This window comes from Callospermophilus lateralis, chromosome 4, assembly GCF_048772815.1.
Source record: "Callospermophilus lateralis isolate mCalLat2 chromosome 4, mCalLat2.hap1, whole genome shotgun sequence".
Lineage (NCBI taxonomy): Eukaryota > Metazoa > Chordata > Mammalia > Rodentia > Sciuridae > Callospermophilus > Callospermophilus lateralis.
Window position 1 is genome coordinate 114,650,476 of NC_135308.1, and position 19,933 is coordinate 114,670,408.

Sequence of the window (19,933 nt, forward strand, 5' to 3'; positions counted from 1 at the left end):
GTTTCTCTCGTTATAGGTTTATCACCTGCATAGTTCTCTCCTGCTATATTTGAGTTGATATATTACTAACACTTTCTTAAAAATGTTTTAATGTATTTGTTTTCTGGACTATGGCATTCCACATGAGAACACATTTCTTAAATTTATTTAAATCTCTCATTTGAAATGGAAATGATTCCCTGTATAACATTAATGCTTAAACAGGAACTGTGGATTTGGAGACAGAAGAGTTAGCCATTGACTCTTGACAAGTTCCTTAGCTGAGACAATTGTTTCATTAACTACAAAGTGAGCATAATTATGGTTATTAGTATTAAAATATATATGATGTCAAGAGTCAGTACTGATTGAAATTTTTATACAAAGATAAGTTTTGATTTTATAAAAATCTGTTGCATTTTTAATTTATCTTCATTAAAGAGGATAGATTTATAATATAGAATTAATCTAGCATTGTATTAAAATTCCCATATACTTCTGTAAATTTATTTTTGCAAAGTAGCATAAGCTTAAAAGATGACTTCCATTGAGGCTTTCTTTAGGACCTAGGTTCCGTGTGTTTTTTTGAAGTATTGTAGACAACTGCTAGTTTTGGTATTTTCCATGATGAACTTTAATATATAATTTAAAGTGCACATAACATATGAAATACAAGTGATGAATCAATAATATTTAAGTATTTTAAATTGATTGATTTTCATTATTATCATTGAGTATCTAAACTGTTGCAGTCTTTGGGCAAGTTTTATACTTACCCTGTCATTTAAAACAAAGGCATAGATACCCTTTAAAGAGTCAGAAATCTGAATATATACTTTTGGAATCAACATGTAAATGTGTTTTTAATGTTTCCATGGGAAGGTGGGTAGGCATGAGCCTGTGTTAGGGCATTCTTCCCTATGTGCTCTGGCTACTTACATCTTACTATAATTTTACCATCAGACCCATATAGATACATATTATTTTTTTCTTCTCTATGATGTGTACAATGTACAGAAAATGCAATTCTTACACTTTTTAAGTATACAAAAGACTTGATTTTTTTAAGTTTAAAACAAAATTCTACAAATCTGAATTTGAATTGATCAAGGCTGCATTTCTCTGGGCACTGCTCTTTTGTAAGGTGGATTGTTTTGAGAGTTGGGTCTGTCTTTTTGTTTAGAGAAGGGAGCTTTTTCTGAAAAAAATGCATAATATTAATGTTTGTGATTTGGGATTGATTTGGTTTTATATTGTGTTTTACTAGTTCAGTTTGGAGGGGTATGTTTACATTTACTAAAGCCTTTGTTAAATATGCAATAGTATAGTTCACTTAAATTATAATAATCTAGGGATAGTATAGTGTATAAAGTAATAAAATGAATTATTTTAAATTATAAAAAATTGTATTGTTTTACAATAATACCAGGAATAAATTATAGCCAGAGGAGATAAGTGGAGTTACTGATTCATCACATTTATTTGTAAACTGTATTTTATTTACATCATTATTTGCTTTTAGCACATGACCTTGATTCTCATTCAGGTTTGTTCTAATGAGTAAAAAGTAATGATTGAAAGTATGCTTTTCTGAATTATGTCCAAACTGTCCATCATAAATATTTTATAAGATAGGTAGGCTATTAAAAATTAAGGGAGAATTCATCCTTTTCCACAAAATTTATTCTTTATTACGTGTAGAAAAAAGGAACCATTTAACTTATTTATGGACTTCTTAATTCTTTCAAAAATTTTCCTGATTTTTCTAAATTTTAGATAATAGCTTTTTTAAGATTAACATTTATTACACTGAGAGTACAAATTATCCTGAGTTAATATTTATCTAGTTAAATAACCTGTATTATTCTACCAAGCTAAGAAAAACACAAGGTAAATAATATAGGAATGTACTTGCTTAGAATCACTTTTTGCATTCCTGATCACCTAGACTTTTTTCTGCATTTGAATACTAGATTTTGCTGGTCTAGCATAGAATTTATAAATAGAATCTTCAGTGCATCAGAACAGTGATGTCACAGTGGCCTTGGAAATCTCTGCTCTCACCTGTAACTAAAGCACAACTCTTCCTATTTCTACTGTTCTCACTCTACTGGATGCAAAAGGATGCAAAAGGAACATAAATGAGATGATTTATTGCTGCTGGTGGTGTTTAAAATCTGAATGTTTTAAATTTGATGGAGCAATGAAGAATGGAGCAAGCTGTGACGCTGCTCCTGTTAATCAATGGTAGAAAGTTATAATAGTGGTTTGTATTGGTTGGTGTGGTATTTGATTGCAGTAATTTTGTTGATTAGATAAAGAGTACATTAATTTAGAGGGGTTAATTGATTTGAGAATCATGTCTTTAAAAGTACCTGAATTGTGTTTCTTAAAAGAAATGTAATGACTAACCATCTCAAAAATAAAATGAAGTATTCTGTTCATTACAACTATATTGTAATATAATTGGCTGCATTTTAAATTTTTTTCTTTCTTCCAGTGTGAAAAACTCAAATTATTGTCTCCCATCATATACTGCTTATAAGAACTATGATTATTCAGAACCTGGAAGAAACAATGAACAGCCGGGCCTTTGTGGCCTAAGTAACTTGGGAAATACGTGTTTCATGAACTCAGCTATTCAGGTAGGTCTTGTCAAACAATGTGAAACTCGTGTCTCATGGAATTTATTGATATAAAAATAATAGATAGGTTTTTCATATCAGAACATGAGTATTAGATGTATTGGGGGAATTTATGTACACACATTGACTCATTCATTATACTATTAGTGTTAGAATATTATTTTCTTGTTCCTCAATTAGGTAGCATATGATTGATGACCATTTTGTAGAGTAGATTAAATAGTACTTCATGCAAAAATGTGGTTCTTAACAGAAAGCTTAGGCTCTCTAAGGAAAAAAGTAAGCTAGTGAGATCTCTCTCTTCAGTAGAAGTCTATTGCTTTTTTTTTTTCCCTTGTCACCTCCTGTCCCTGCCCTTAACCTTAATGGGAAATTTTTGTGGACCTTTTCTATACATATTTTAACAAATCACTTTGCCTTCAATATCTTTTAATTTGGGGTTGTATGAAATTACTGCCTTAATCCCCACCCCACCCCATTTTCATGGCACTTCCCTTTTCTTTCTATTCTATACCCCCTTCTGACTTAATTTGTTAAATTTGTACTTTGATTCTAAAGTAATAAAAGATGTATTTTAATATCACTGTCACTGTGTGTAAAATTAGAGATAGTTATTTCATTCCTCTTTTACAGATAAAATTCTGTGTTTAAAAAAGCCTAGGATAATGGTAAACTGACTATTCTTGATATTTGAATTTTAACCTTTTTTAAAAATCTTTTTGGTGAATTCTGAATTTTTAGTTTTAAGTCTGAATATTTTATTCTACTCATTTTAATATTGAATCTCCTCTACATAGGAATCAACCTTCAAATATGTAGATAACATGTAGATTAAGAATTGATGACATTATAACACATCTTTAAGTGAATTATTTTGTACATTGTCATTAATCCAGTTTTCTCCTAAATTAACCATTGTCTTTATAGCATTCTTGGAAAATTAAAATTTAACTGGGGTAACTGTAGGCCAGGAGTAACCTTTTAGAAACTTGGGAGAAGGGGGAGATCTAATTAGTAATTTTCTGATTTCATTGTATAGAATTGAGCCACTCACAAAATAGCATATCTGTTTAAGTGGATATAATATAGATTAATAAACTCTTCTTTAAATCTTCTTTGAGTAATACTGTTCATTCCTTAATATGAATTAGTTTATTTAAAATTATTTTTCTAGTATTCCTGTTCTAGCTAAACAAAAATAAGTTTTTTTGTTTGTTTTTTCTGGAAGTTAAGAAGGGGGAACTCATCTGAGAAGACCACGCTAAAATTATTATTATCCTGATAGCTCTTTAGATAACAAAAGTAAAATACTGAGTACTAAACTTTCAGAGAAAGGGACAGAACAGGCTTATTAAAATTTGGTTTGTGTTTGGACTACCCTCCCTGGCCGTAAAAATTCTTTCATATAATCTCTGGAAAATATTTTATACAAAATGTAGTTGCACCAGTCCCAGAAAACCTTCTTTTAGGGTCCCAAAGTCATGTAATTTTTATATAACTCTTTACTCTCACAATAGCAAAATTACTTTGACTCCTGAGGCTTGATATTAGCTTGATATTTCATTTTGATAGTCTGGTATAGAAAATCGATCTCAGTGCTTTTTCATAAAGATTAAGAAAATATTTTTACAACATAGACAATAGAAATTTGAGTCTATCAGAAGAGAACCAGAGTGTTCAAGCTAATCATTCATGGGAGGCTCTGGCCAGCCTTCAAATTAAATTCCTTATAAGGCAATAATGCTCTCTAGTTTCCTGTGCCTTTAACATAGTCTGTTTAGTTAATTTCCATATGATTATCTGCAGTTTTTCAAAATGGGTATTAAAATTAAATCATCTAACCAAGCAAGTGAGCTAGATTTAGCATTTGAATAGCTTTCTTATATGCTGTGTTTAAGGTGTAAGAAACTTCATTTTATTCATTTTTGCTTCTGTTCAAAGCTATTTTATTACAATAAATTTGCAGATCTACCGCTTACCCTAGGATGTTTTTCACCATCCTATCTTCCATTTTAATTGAGACATAGACACAAGAGTGATGTTTGTAATTTTTATGATGGTAATCATAAAGATTTTTTTATGAAAATTTAAGCACTCATTATTTTAAGCAGTGGATATTATTTCTTTTCTGTATCTTTTGGAAACTGTACTTTCTCTAAAATAAAATTTTGCAGACAAGTCAGAGAAGAAAAAAGTGACTTTTGTTTTGCTGCTTTTGACTTTTAATACAAATTGAGAATTAGGAAAGCTAGGACTTTAGTTTTGTTTTCTTTAAAGTGCTATGGTTTTAAATTGATTTAGACATCAGCTCTCAAGCTGAAAATTCATTGTAAAAGGAAATACAAAATAATGATATTCCTCTGCTTCACAAACTTCCATGTTCATAGGTCCATAGGTGAGAAGACTAAGAGATAGCTAATCAAATAGATTTTATCAATAATTGTTTTCAGATACTGTTACTCAATTATGCTTTTTCCAAGTTTTCTTGTAATTTCTTTAAAATTGAAGACATTCATGAGCTTCTGAAAATAGTATAAAATAACATTTCTACTGATAGTGTATTTTAATATAACCACTTAAAATAATTCAGTGAACCTAAAAAGTGTGAGTGGTCACTTTAGTACATCAGCTGGTCTGATATATCTACAAAAAATGGTGTGTGTGAATAGCATACCAATTTTGTATGTGTTTGAGAATGAGTGATGCTTAGTCCATTAGTCGCTTTGAGATAGTGAAATCTTTTAGTCAACCCATGACTGAAAACTAAGCTAAATGTCATGTAACATAATTGTTATTATTTAATTATATCAGTACTCAGTATTTCTCTGATGTAATAATGGTATGAATATTAACTTTTTTAGTGGATAAAGTATTGCCATGTACTTTCAGTTTATTAAATTAACATTTATTTAACATCAAATATGTGAAATATTTTTGGACTTGTATCCTGACCTTTATGAATGTTATAATCTAGACATTGTGACTTTTAAACTTTTTGCTTTATAGCATCAAAACCTTTCTTTAACTTAAATTGTATCCCCAATTATTTAAGCAGTGGTAGTAGTGAAATTGCTTTGGTTGGGTGGAGTTCCCAGAACCCCATCTGCTTATCTTTATTTTCCTTAATTTAACGGCCCCAGAAACATTCTCATGGAATCCCAGGACTCTGAGGGACAGTTTGAAAACCAAAGTCTAGCTTTAAAAAATGAACAGAAAAACCACATAAAAAAAATAACAAGTTAGAGCAGTCCTAAGGAGTTATATACCGGGATTGAAAACATGGATGTCCTGCTTATTAACTGTGTTGCCCTAGACAAGTTATTCCCCAACTCATTTTTGTCTTCAAATGATAAGAAAATAATAGTGTCCATATTTTAGGAGTTTTGCAAGTGTTTAAGTGAGTTGATAAATATAAAACTCATAGAAGAGTGATTAGGTTGATACTATTTTTGTTAGTCTTTTTTTTTTTTTTTTTTTAATTAAAAGAGTTAACCAGAATGACTCCTGAAATATTCTGTCTTCCATGGTCCCAACATTTGTTTTCCTTTCTTAATAATCTCTTATTCCATTTTGACTAGACCTTGTGAATGAGAAAAAGGAATTTGATGTACTTTTTTTTTCCACTTAGTGTTGCTGCATTCATGGTTATTTATCATCTGCTCCATTTCTGAGCTATGATAGTTTAGGTTTCCATAGGCAAACTGATAGACAAAGAATATAATAAAGTATAACTGTTTATTTATATGCAGTCTTCAGGGTGCTCCAAAATTCAAAATTCTTCAGGTTATCCCGGAACTCAGCCTCTTGAGTAGTTACCACCATGTCCTGGAGGTACAAATAATATATTTTAAAAAATAGTTTTCTAGTGCCCCAAATCTATTACTTCATCTAAGGAATGTCCAGTTTTACAGTTTGCATTTTTGGAGGTAATTTGAATTAGTGTTAGTTCGGTAGATTCAGGAGCACTCCAACCCTTGTCTTTTTCATTGTCAAGGCCTACCTAGGAGGCTCATGATTGGCTTCCTGGAAGAAGCAGCTCTTCAGATGGATTTGAAGCAAGGGAATGATATGGTCTTTTCCACTGGAAAGCAGCACAGCGTAAGATGGTTGTTTTAAAACTCTTTACTTGACAGGGCCCCTTAAATAGATTGTAGGAAGTCATTGAGAAAAATGAAACTAATCAAGGACTTGTTTATTATTCTTGTCATAAAATAGAAAATGAATCGAGATTCCAAGCATTTTAAAAGTTATCTTTTTTTCTGTGATTTGTTGCGTTAGAAAAAAATTTATTAAGTTTAGAGAATGTTAAGTAGAAAATTTGAAGTTTTTTGAAACACTTAAATTTAAGAAAATGAGTAATACTACACAGAAATAGCATTCTTTAAAAAAAAAAAAAAGAAACCACTAGGTCTTTATTACATAGTAAAACTTAAAAAGTCCTTACTACAACTGTCATTTCTATGTTATACTACTTCATAGCTTGAATATGATTAAATATAACACTACCCTACTCTTACCTTGAGAACTTCTTTTTTCATTTATTGGAACACAAATTCTCAGAAGTCCACTTAAACAAATTAGCAACCTTATGTTAAAATACATATATATAGTTTCCATCAAAAAAAAAAAAAACACTTTGCCCCCTGAGTTATATGACAGTTGTTTTTTTTTGTTTTGTTTTGTTTTGTTTGTTTGTTTGTTTGTATAAGTTGAGGATCTTCTAGAGAATAATTTCTTTTGATAAACTGATAACGTGGCTAACTAAAACTTCAAACTGTTTCTTCCCAGGCCAAGTGTTTAGTCTAATCCAGGATATTGTTTGAATTTCTTCCATGTTATGTACCAAATCTTGCATAGCAAACTATCATTTTAAAAAATGTTAATCAGGCTAAGAATATACTGGTAAAGCGCTTGCCTACATGCACCAATCCCTGAGTTCTTTCCCCAGCACTACCAAAAACAAAAAAAAGTGTCTGTGTGTGTATCCACATGCACAGATATATTAAAAAATCTATTCAGTCATCTATCAGATGAAAAATCAAGTCTTCTTTCCATTTTTACAAAAGCGAAAAAAAAAAAAAGTGGAGGGACAATCTTGCATTAGAGCCATTCGCTTTCTCAACATGGACACCAAAGAAGTATCCCTTCCATTTAAAAAGAAAGAAGTGGGTGATGAAGGAGAACCTGTATTCTCAGGCAGATTATTTTAGGAAAGAATTTGTATAGTATAGTTCTGTAGGAATTTAATATTTACAACTGGGAGAGAAATGGTAACTCTAAGAGAATGCCTTTGTGGTTATTGGTTTTTAGGGATTTCTTCTCATGAAAACATGCCTTTCTTAAATGGGGGAAGGAAATCAGATTCATCTGCTCTTTACCTTCTCATTTAATAAGTAGATCTCTCTAGGACTAATGCTTTTATTTTTCAATTAATACAGACTTTTAAGTATTTTTTCTGTCCCTCATTCTATGACAGGAAAATGACATGAGTGTAGATCACAGAGAAATAAGTTGTTTTAAGGATTTATAAATAATTGCATCTGATTCTAACATACAAAATGGTTTTATATTACTCTGGCTAAAAAAAAAAAGCCAACACCAAATAATAATATAGCTGGCCTTCCCTGGATTCAATCAACTGCAAATAGAAAAAAAAATTTTAACACATCTATACCTAACTTATATAGACTTTTTTCCTTTCACTCTTCCCTAAATATGGTATAACAACTATTTATATGGCATTTATGTCATATTAGGTATTATAAGTAATCTAGACATGATTTAGAATATATAAGAGAATGTGCATAGGTTATATGCAAATACAGCACCATTTTATGAGACTTGAGCATCTGCAATTTTGATATCCATAAATATCAAGAGATGAGTATATACTTATTAGAGAATATTATAGTGATCACATCTTACAATACACATCTTGTATTGATTGTGATAATTATTATTTTAGTAAAACATAAGGAAAAACCTAAGAAATGTCAGTCAGTGATCTGTAGTGAGAGCTCAGTATTTACCTCCCCACCACAAGAAAAGAAAAGAAAACCGGTTCCAGTTTTACTTCTGTTACTTAAATCACACAGCTCATTTTCTTAATTAAAATAATACATCCTCATTTACTAAATGTATATTAATATCATTCAACACTTTTTTGATTGGAAGATTCTAAAGTGTTTCGGTTTTATATTCTAAATTATAAATTGGTATGATTGAATGGTCACTAGAAAATTTAGGAGATTGGACTGAAATATTCTTGAAAGAATGAAAGTCATGCCAGATCTCTCTTAGGGCTTGTTTTGATGTCCATTGCCTATTTCTTTTAAAAGTATACTTTTAAATTGTAGCCAGTCAAAACTGTGCTTATTAAAGGCTCTTTTCTACTGAATTTTGTTTCTTTTAAGACAGTTGATCCTTGAGATCATCTTTCTGTTTTAGTTTATATAAGTAGAAATAGTTTTATGATTATGCTTTTTTTAACATGATCAACTTTCTAAGTGTCATTGTCACTTTCATAGTAAATGGATTTTTCAGTTTAGTATTCTGTTAATTAAGAAACATTACAAAATATTATTATTAATCACTTTTTTTGCAGTGATTTATAAACAAAACTTTTGGGACAAGAAAGGGTTAATGGTTGCTGAAACCATTGTAAATGGTAATATCTAAATTACTAGCTATAATACCCTTATTAAAACATGTAGCCCAGTGTTGAAGTGTTGTAGTCTCTGATAATAGCAGCATCCTTTTTTGCATAGTACAAGTTGTTTTTCATTTCATTTTTAGTTTTTTAACTTTCTCTTTTCAGAGGTCTGTGATTTAGGGCCTAAGCATGCCTATTTCACTAATAAAGAAATTGAAGCAAGGAATGTTCAAGTGACTTTCCAGTTACTAAGATAACTTAATAAATTGAAATTGAGTTGTTATTCAGAACATTCTGAGATAATGTATTTTTTTCAAATTATGCTAATCAACTGTTAAGAAATGCTTTTTTTATTTTATGGTGGTAAAATATACAAAAAAAATTTACCATTTGAACCATTTTAAATGTATAGTTTAGTATATTCACATTGTTATACAACCATTAAAAATAAGTTTTTTAGTTGTTTTTGTTGTGCTAGAAATTTAACCCAGAGCCTTGTGCATGGTAGGCAAGTGCTCTACTGCTAAGTTATATCCCCAGCACTTGTTAAAAATGCTTTTGAGGCCGGGCATGGTGGCACACACCTATAATCCCAGGGGCTCTGGAGGCTGAGGCAGAAGATTGCAAATTCAAAGCCAATCTCAGCAAGGGTGAGGCACTAAGCAACTCAGTGAGACCCTGTCTCTAAATAAAATACAAAATCGGGCTGGGGTTGTGGCTCAGTGATTAACTACCCCTGAGTTCAATCCCTGGCACCCTTTGCCACCAAAAAAAAAAAGCTTTTGAGGTGAGGATTAAACCCAATAAAATAGTGTTTGCCTGGCTTACATGAGACCCTGGGTTCAATACTTAGGACCACCAAATAATTTTTAAAACCACCCCAAAAAAAAGTTTTTATATTTATGCCAAGAGAATGGTCTCTATATTTCATGATACTCCCATAAAATAGCTTTATTGTTTGGTTACAGCTCATCAGTTCCCTTAAGAAGTTATACAAACACTTATTTATTTAATGGTAATAATGTTCAAAATAGTTCAAGTACTCCTTTTTGAAATTGTTTCATTCTTCTGAACATCACTGGTAGGTATTTTTTCTTCTTAAATAAGTTGGTTTTCGAAACTAGAAATTATTGAGAATACTATATTTGGAATATTGTAGGTAATCAAGCTAAATAATTTTTTCCACTAAGATACACTTATGATGTTGTTCATTTACTCAGCAAATATTTCTTGAGGCCCTACTAAGTGTCTTTTTCACTCTGAGCACAAATTACAACATCATGAACAAAGCAGCTTATTTCCACAGAGTTTACAGTCTAGCAGGAGAGATAAGCATTAAATTAATCGTAATTGCATTAAGCATCAAGAAAAGGAAACAATGGAATGCTGTGAGTGAATGACAAGAGCCCAGAAAACACCTAATTTAAACTGGGCATCTTAGCAGAAGTAACATTTGAGTTGGGCATAGTGGCGCACACCTATAATGCCAGCAACTTGGGAGACTGAAACAGGAGAGTTGCAAGTTCAAAGCCAGCCTGAACAACTTAGCAAGGCCCTATCTCAAAATAAAAAGTAAAAAGGGATGGGGAAGACTGGGGTTGTGGCTCAGCGGTAGAGCGCTCACCTAACACGTGCGAGGTGCTGGGTTTAATCCTCAGCACCACATAAAAAATAAATAAACAATATAAAGGTATTGTGTCCAACTACAACTGAAAGAAAAGGTGGGCTAGGGATATGGCTCAGTAGTTAAGTTACCCCTGGGGTTCATTTGAGCTATGACCAAGGAATAGGTAAATTTGGCAGGTGAGAATTAAAAATGATATAAAAAATGCTCTAGGAAGGGCCAGTTTGAGCAACGTATAAAATGACAAAAGGAGAATAGGACAAATTAAATTTGAAGATATAGGCCAAAGCCAGAGCATACAAGGAGAATTTAGATTTTAATGCATTATAAGAGTATTGAATATTTCAGGGTACCATTATCTTACCTAGGTTACTGCAGTTATCTTAGCTGGGTTGTTTGGGGGATTTTTGTTTTGTTTTATTTGCTTTTACCTTTAATTCCTGTAGTTTGTCCCTTAAAAGAACAGCCAAAGAGATCCTTTTCTGTTGTTATTGCTGACAGCACTAAAAGTGGAAGCCTTAAAATAGTGGAAGGCCTTATACGATCTGGCCCCTGATGTGTCTTATATTCTATCATTTTCCACCAAGCTCTCTTCATTCTATCTTTACTAGCTTCTTCTACATGCCAAAAATATTCCTGCCTCAAGGTCTCTGATCTTGCAGTTTCCTATACCTGTGATGGTATTTCTCTAAATATTTATTTATAGCTTTACTTTCTTATTTTTGTTAGATATTTATTAGCAGTCAGATTCTTCTCCATTCACCCTATCAAAAAAAAAAAAAAGAAAGAAAGAAAAACGGGTAACTGCCCTTTCTACATTCCATTCAGCACTCATCACCTACTGACATGCTTTACTTATATTTGTCTTTTTTCTTACTGTCTCCCTCTACTCCCAACACACACACACACACACAAGCTCCATGGGTACAGGGATTTTGTGTTAGTTACTACTATAGCTTCATTACCTAGAATAACACTTGGCATTAAAAAAGGTGAAGTTTCTAGTTTCTGTCTTGTACGTCATGATGATGGATATAACCATTTAGCAAAATCAGGGTAGTAGGAAAGGAGACATGTTAGGAGGACTAGATTCAGGGTGGGGAGAAGATATGAATTGATTTTTGGCATGTCTGTTTTGTGTTGCCTATGAACCATCTAAGTAGCTAGATCAGAGGTAGGTGAATATTCTTGTAGGGAATATAGATCAAAGCCTAGGCTGGAAAAAAGAAATATGTTATTATAGGTAGTATTTGAAATCATGGAAATGAATGTATCTAAATGAGGAGGTCTGTGAAATAGAGGTTCTAGAACTAAGCCCTGTAATGCAACATTTGAACCGAGAGAAGACACTGAATGTTTAAGTAGGAGAAAAGAAAGATTATGGATGTCATTTCTAGATTCTGCAGTGACTTCCATTATCTCCAAAATATGAGACCAGATCATCAGCTAAGAATTGAAAGGGGAAGATTGCTCAACAATATTGAGATCTCATTTGAGATTGGGAAATATCAGTTTAGAATGATACAGATTTATTCACTTAAGATTTTCTCCAGCACTGTTTACGTGGTGCATAAAATAGACAACTGAGTTCATCTAGGGTTGGACAGAGAAAAGAGGAAAAGGATTGCTCTTAAATCAACTAATGTTCTTGTTTTATATATTTAGCTGACCCAACAAATATCCACTGAATCTCTACTATGTACCCAACATTGTTTTAGACAATGATAAAAAAAAGAGTGGTCATCCTTTAGAAGTTCATAAACTAGTGAATGTAATAGCCATAAAAAACAAACAAGATATGATCGCATGAGTAGCAAAATGTTATAGAAGCAAAGAGAGCCATTCGGAAGTAAGTGAGGCCTCACTAAGGTGACATTTGAATTGAGTTTTATTTGGTGGAGTATGTAACTATCCATTATGACTTATATTTTATTCATCTGATCATAAAATAGCAGAGAATTACCAGAAATACAAACTATATAGTTATAGCTTATGTATATTTCTACATATTTTTTACCATAGAAATCTATACATAAGAAATCTGTTTTATCAAAGTAAAAACATTGTTCATACATTCAATAAATACATCCTTGAATTTCCTACATGTTAACTGTTGATGCTTTTTCATGTATGCAAGCTCTAAAAAGAGGTGTACCTAAAATATTTTGAGGTATATGTAATGCTTATTCATAATGCTTCGCTTACCAGGTTTGGTATATACCAGACAATACTGTCTCACTTGCATACTAGATTTGATATATAATTGATGCATTATGAATAATGCCTAGGGCTTTTTAAAGTATAATATGCTTTACCAGGAGAAATCAATCTTTTTAAAATAAATTTCTGACAAAAATATTACTAGTAATTAAGTTAAAAAAAAACTTTGAGATTCCTCTTATGCTTAATAGTATATATTGAGTATTGCACAAAAAATTTCTGTTGCCACATTTATATCACTGTCTTTCTGGAAGCTCCATTACCTTCTCCAAAACTTGTTCCATTGTTGTTCATTCTTTGTTCCTTTAAATTCACATTTTTACTACTCCTTTTAGCTTATATACATGTCTTTTTTAATAAATGAGGAGTGGTGCAAGGGGGATCCATGACCTTGTAAAGAATAATCTGTGCTTTCTATCTGCTTTCTTATTTTTCTTCAATCCACATCTTATTTAAATCTATCAAGTGCCTAGCAGGATAGGTAAAAGCATGGATTTGAAATCAGACTGCTTGAATTTAAATCTTAGCTCTGTCATTTGCAAATTGTATGACGTTGAATAAGAAACTTCCTAGTTTCTTCATCAGTAAAGTGAAAATTTAATTGTTTAAAAATATATATATTTATATATTCAGTATATAAATATCAACTCATGTTGTCATTATGATATTATACCACTCCATAGAAATTTTGATAAGGTCACTCTTGACCTCCTTGTTTGCTAGGTTTTCTGTAGCCCCTTTACCCTTGAGAATTTGACGTCCATTTTTACACTGGCAAATCCTGAAGCTGTCTCACCCATAATTCTCCCTCCTCAGTTTCCCTCCAGGATGAATCTTTTAAATGGACATTGATACAGATATAACCTACAGATAACTCAACATGTTTACTAAGACTAGTCCCAGTCCTCTTTCTTTCTTTTTTTTTTTTAATTTTTTAATATTTATTTTTTAGTATTTGGCGGACACAACATCTTTGTCTGTATGTGGTGCTGAGGATCGAACCCGGGCCACACGCTACCGCTTGAGCCACATCCCCAGCCCTCCTCTTTATTTCTTATATTTAACTCTTGTAACCACAATTGTCCACCCAGTAACCCACGTTAAAACATGAGATTTATCCAAAGTTCTTTTCACTCTTAAATAGAAGTTATATCCACTGTTTCCTCCAACAGGACATTATTCCAATACTCAGCATTTTTAAGGTGAACTATAAAAATATATGCCAAGTCATTCCTGTTGCATTATTTATCCTCTTCCAGACCATTTATTTAATACACTGCTTCCAAATACATTTTTTGAAAAGAAAATATGATTATAATATGTTTAAAGTGTGTTTACCATCCTCTGAAGGATAAAATTCATACCAGATCCTGATTACTTTTTTATCCAAAATTACTTTCAATTCTTAGAACTCATTTTCAAAACTCTTTGCACATATTATTACCTCTTTCTTAGTTGTCTTTCCTATACTTCCCCCTTTTCTTCTATCCCTTCCTCCTAGACAAAATATCCATTACACAGAATCATGAAAGCAAAAGCTGTCTTTGGTTTTCTTTTATATCCCCTATATTTAGTATAATGCCTGATGTATATTAGGACATTGTTTCTCATGATTTGCCTGTGGATTTCACAGTGTTGATCAAATGAAATAACTATAGAAATTGAAAATGGTTAAAATTTTCTATAGCAATCTGATAGAGCAATTTTACAGCTATTAAATCTAATAATAAAAATCAGACTTGGCTTTTGTATATTGTTTTTTAGTTTTATTTTCATAATGGTTTGTACACAAAAGTACCAATCTTTGATTCAGTAATTAAAAAAAAAAATTAGTCCTTCCAATACAAATGTTTTGAGAAACACTAATTAGAAAAATTATTACCAGAAATGTTTGAAATTCAACCTGTACCAGATTTATGATATTTTTAGAGCTGCCTAAACTCCAAAAGAACTCAATAATTTAAAAAAGAATTAAAGTATGTAATAAACAACTAAAAACTGAAACTTCTTGCAACTAAAAACTGAAAAAAATACCAACATAGAAAGTCCAAGAAATCTGATAATATTTGGATTGGGTCACCATGTTAGTCATAATTTGACAGGTCATACCAGCACTGCAATAAAAATAATTCCTTGAATAATTTTACAGTGAATCAGAGAAAATCCTTTTAGAACATATTTTATATACTTTTAGAGGCTTTTGAAATAATGATCTTTTCTTAATAAATACTTGTTGAGTGATTAGGTAAATTTGAAGTTTTTAGATTATGAAAACAGACATCTTCATAGTTCATGCTATCACATGATGTTTAAATTTCTATTTCACTTCAGCTTAATTATTATCAATTAGGCCTAGTGTAATAAAATGACAAAGAAATATATGGCTTGGTTATTTAGAGTGTAATAAGTCAGTAAAACTTAAAAAAATTCTGCTGCCCCTTCTTATATGCCCTTGCAAGAAAATTAAAGATTAATAAATCATATAATTCTTAATATTCAGTTACTTGAAAACATTTTTTATTGAATATTATCTGCAAGGAATTGAATACCAATATTACGTACGTGTGTGCACGTGCGCATGTGTGTGTGCGTGTGACTGTATGTATGGACACATAAAGAATCTTTTTCCCCCTTAAAACTTCTATCTTGCCTGCCAAAAAGTTAATATTGGCATTTATTTCATTGTGAGCCTGTTTTGAATTATTAATGGGCTAAGAGATGGTTTCTAAAACATTAAAATTATTTATAAACTTTAGTTTTTAAATATAGATGTAACTTAACATTGTTTCTTAATGTTATTATAGAACCATTTGCTTTTAGTATGTTTTCCATAAAGTGAATACCTTAACATAAAATCACTCATAGTCTGTTGCTAAAAAGTAAAAAAAAAAAAAAAGTTTAGAAATCAGAATTGCTGTCATAGTCTAGTGGTCTAAAGCCTGATTTAAATACACCTTACCTGAAGCTTATAGCTTTGTTGGTATAATAATAATTTATAGCCAAAACTTTCAAATTTCTCTTTATCACAAAGGATCTTCTATCCAATTTCTTTCAGCTTTCAATATGAAAATCAGTGATCTTTACATAATCATGACGTTTTTCACAGGGACATCTATAGTTACAGGATTACAAGGTAATCTTTTTGACAAACTTAGAATTAGTTTTCCTGAATCCTATAGATGAGGGGGAAAGGATTGACATTTCTTTGCTAACCAACAAAGTGTATCCCATCATTTTTCGTATTTCCCAGAACTTTGATAATAATTCTTCATTGAATTCAAGTAGCATATAAAGAAGATATATCATAGAATTTGAAGGAAGGGGAAACAGAGGGACTTTTGTTTAATTTTATTCATGTTTGTTAAACCTAGGGAATGAGTAATTAAATAAAAATGATAGAACAGCATCTAGAGTATGTAGTTCTTGATTTTACCAGTTAGTTGTATAGAGAAGAAAACACAGCAAAAGTTTTTAAAAATAGATAAGAGGAAAATTATATCCATCTTTTTAAAAAGCTCAAAGAATAGAAATGTAAATGAAGATAGAGCTATAATTTTGTTTACTCTCACAAAATATTTGAAGATCTTCAGAATTAATCTCAAATCTCATGAGATTTGACTTTTCTAGAAAAAAATTTAACAAAAAATAAGATCATTAAATTACCAGAAAGCTTATTTTTTAATCTATTTGATGATGGCACAGGCCTATATTTCAGTTCCATTGTGAAATCTTACATCAGACTTTCTAGTATCATCCACTGTTTTGGTTTGGTTTGTTTTGGTTTGATTGGTTTTTTGAATTTTACAAAACTAATGCCAGTATCCCAATATTAATAGAATGCTTTTAAATTATGGCAGTACCTTTTCAGAATACTGATACTGTTCTCATGACAAATTGGAAAACAACAGGCAAATTTAAAAATTCTTTATCCATCTAACCTTAAAATTCAGGGTGGAAAAACATATCTGAGGGTATTCTAAAATGACATTTACTGTGAATTACTTTAGGTTTTCTTTTTTAAGTCATAAAAAATAAGAATGAATCCCTTATTTTAGATTGGGTTTTTATTTTTACGTTTGGTCAGTTTGAAGGTGTAGCTATTTTTTAAAGGGTTGTGAGTGTCATTACATTTTTATCAGTTACAGAATGAGTTGCACAACTCAAAAACTTTAGGTAATCAAAAATTAAGTTTGTTTTCTTTCCTGTTCTAGTTACCGGTTTACTAAATAGTGAGCATACATGATCACTTGAGAATTGGGCTTCTGGAGCACCTGAACAGAAAGGGAGTGGTTCATATTCAGCATTACAAAAGACAACTTTCTCTTTTTGAAGGGGATTACTTTGGCTATTTTCCAGGTACTGGGGAAATTCCAGTTCGTTACAAGTTATGGGATGGCTATTAATTATTCATTTCCTAAAATATGTTGATTACAGACTTGAGATTTGGTTATATAGTAGGACTTTGTCTCCATCAGTTTAAAACAACAACAACAAAACCTACATTGAAGTTTATAGTGAAATACAAATTTGAGACTCTTATATTTTTTTAGAAATATCAATCTTAGTGATCAGAACATATATAGTAAAAGACTAAGTCTTTTACTTTCAAAAAGTAAGAACAGTAAGATTTGTGCATGTATATGTGAAGAAAATATGTAAGATGCTTTGCATCTTCAAAGCAATTAAACAATGAAAGAAAATTATATTTCCCATATATATTGAAGTTTTAGGATGTTGGCTTAAGGAAGGAAGTTTGTAACTAGATAGTTTTTATGAAGAATTAATACTTTATGAACAATTTGAATGTTTATTATTTTTTAACATAGTTCTTCAGGGTTGCAGTGGATGAAGGTGTGTATACATTTGAACCATAACAGCAGAATGTCTTTTGATGAGACATCTGATTATTTAAGAGAATTCTCTTTAGAATTTTCATGTCTAGTTCCAGGGTGAAGATTTTAGGGAAAAGAAAAAAAAAACTGCATTTCAAAAATTTTTTTTTTCACTTGTCTTTTACTTATAGAGAGTTATCTTATAGTTTTATATATATATATATACACATACACACACACATACACATATATGGGATATATACAGTAGTTATTTTCTTTAGGGAAATCTCTCAGGTATTATTTGGACTATAGTTATTTTTGAACTTGTAGAATTTTGGTGTAGAGTTATAATGGGTCAATTTAGATGTCCTTTTTAGTCTGTTCTTTTCCCATTGCTTTCTTACTTGAGGTATGTTTCTTAGACTCTCTACTGTACAAGTTTTCATTTACTTAACACACTTTAATTGAGCTATATGTCAGGTACTGTGCTAAATTCTGAGGTGTAAATTATAAGACATGGACTCTGCCGTATTAGTAAGTTGAAGGTGGTATAGTTTTAGCCCTGATGATGGAATATTAGTTTTTGTTTGGTTGCTGGTTTTTTGTTTTTTGAGGTGCTGAGGAACTTGTAACTTTGAGAAGATGCTAAAGTAAATTTAAAGAATTTTAAGTGTGAATTTCTTACAGGGGAAGAAATTTCTTAGGAGAGGAATGAATACATGTGAAGGTGCAGTCTTAATACATTAAGCTAAAGCATATATCTTAAGATTCATAATTCAAATACAAGGATAATCTTAAACTTGAAATTTATAATGTGAAGTACATATACAATATAAAATGCATGTAGAGAAGAACCCCATAGCCCCTTCAAAGAACAGATACGTAGCAGTCGCTTCTCACTAAATGATTAGCTTGCGCATACACCAACCATTCTTACCATTCTTCGTAGATCAACGGCCTTTCATTCATAGTAGCTTATTTCCTGAACCTTACCTCTAGTCATTCTATCACAAATGCTAAATTAGTAAATTCCAAAAGCCTACCATCTACTAAATATGAAATTTCGTTTTTTAATCCCTAAATTTGCAAGTGCTCTTGCCAGTTTTGTACACAATAAACTTGCATTAAAAATACTTTACCTGGTTAATAGTACCTATTCATTAATAGAAATTTTTTACTTTTTAACTTTTGCATTGAGTTGGAATGTAGGTACAGAATCTTTTTATTCTGTCTGGTTAATGCTTTAATTGTAACATGCTGTTTGACAAAATGAGTTGAAATTTTAAGACCAACTCTAGGCACAAATAATGATAGAAACAAAATATGGCTTAAACATAAAAGCATTTTATGATCAGTCACCTTGCTTGATAGGTAAAACTCATTTTATTAGAGTTGAAGTACAAGATTTAGTTCTCCCAAAGCACTGAGATTTTGACATTCATCTTTGTCAGAGAGAGTTGACTTCAGTAAATTAACAAGAGACATAGCTCCAAATAACATGAGACTAGTAGACATGTTTAAAACTCGGAAGTATTTACAAACATAGCATACTTACAGTGTATCCACAAACTAAATCATACTGTTTATATATTTATTTTTTATGACATATTTATACATATTCTCAGTTTTTGCTAAGAACAATTGTGTTGTTAAGAAAGGGTGAGTTTTGTTATTTTACAGTCCAAGAAGCATTGAGAATAAGAGAGAGATTCACATAGACACAACACATGTTAGATGACTTTTATGTCATATCATTTAAAGTATCTTACAAACTAAAAGGAAAATGTCCTACATACAAAGGACTTTTAAAATATGTGTCTTTAAGAAAGGAAATTGTTTTAGGACAGTCTCATCTAATAGAAAATGATACTTGTATAGTAGAAAAGCTTAACTCTGATTATGGTTTTTATTATTGAACTGTATAGAAATTACTATTCTGTAAAGCACTGTTTTATGGCAACCAGTCCAATTGTACAGTTTT

General features: G+C 31.0%; 1 protein-coding gene across 4 annotated transcripts in view; it reads left to right on the plus strand.

Moving 5' to 3' along the window:
* Positions 1–19,933, plus strand: part of Usp15 (ubiquitin specific peptidase 15) — a 116,568-nt gene that overhangs the window by 71,539 nt on the left and 25,096 nt on the right. For 3 of the 4 annotated variants that reach the window (XM_076854804.1, XM_076854805.1, XM_076854806.1), the window contains one exon: positions 2,480–2,624. In XM_076854804.1, coding sequence (XP_076710919.1) covers positions 2,480–2,624 — 145 coding nt within the window. Of the gene's footprint in view, positions 1–2,479; positions 2,625–17,331; positions 17,470–19,933 lie in introns of those variants that run through there. The other variant, XM_076854807.1, reaches the window with a different exon arrangement.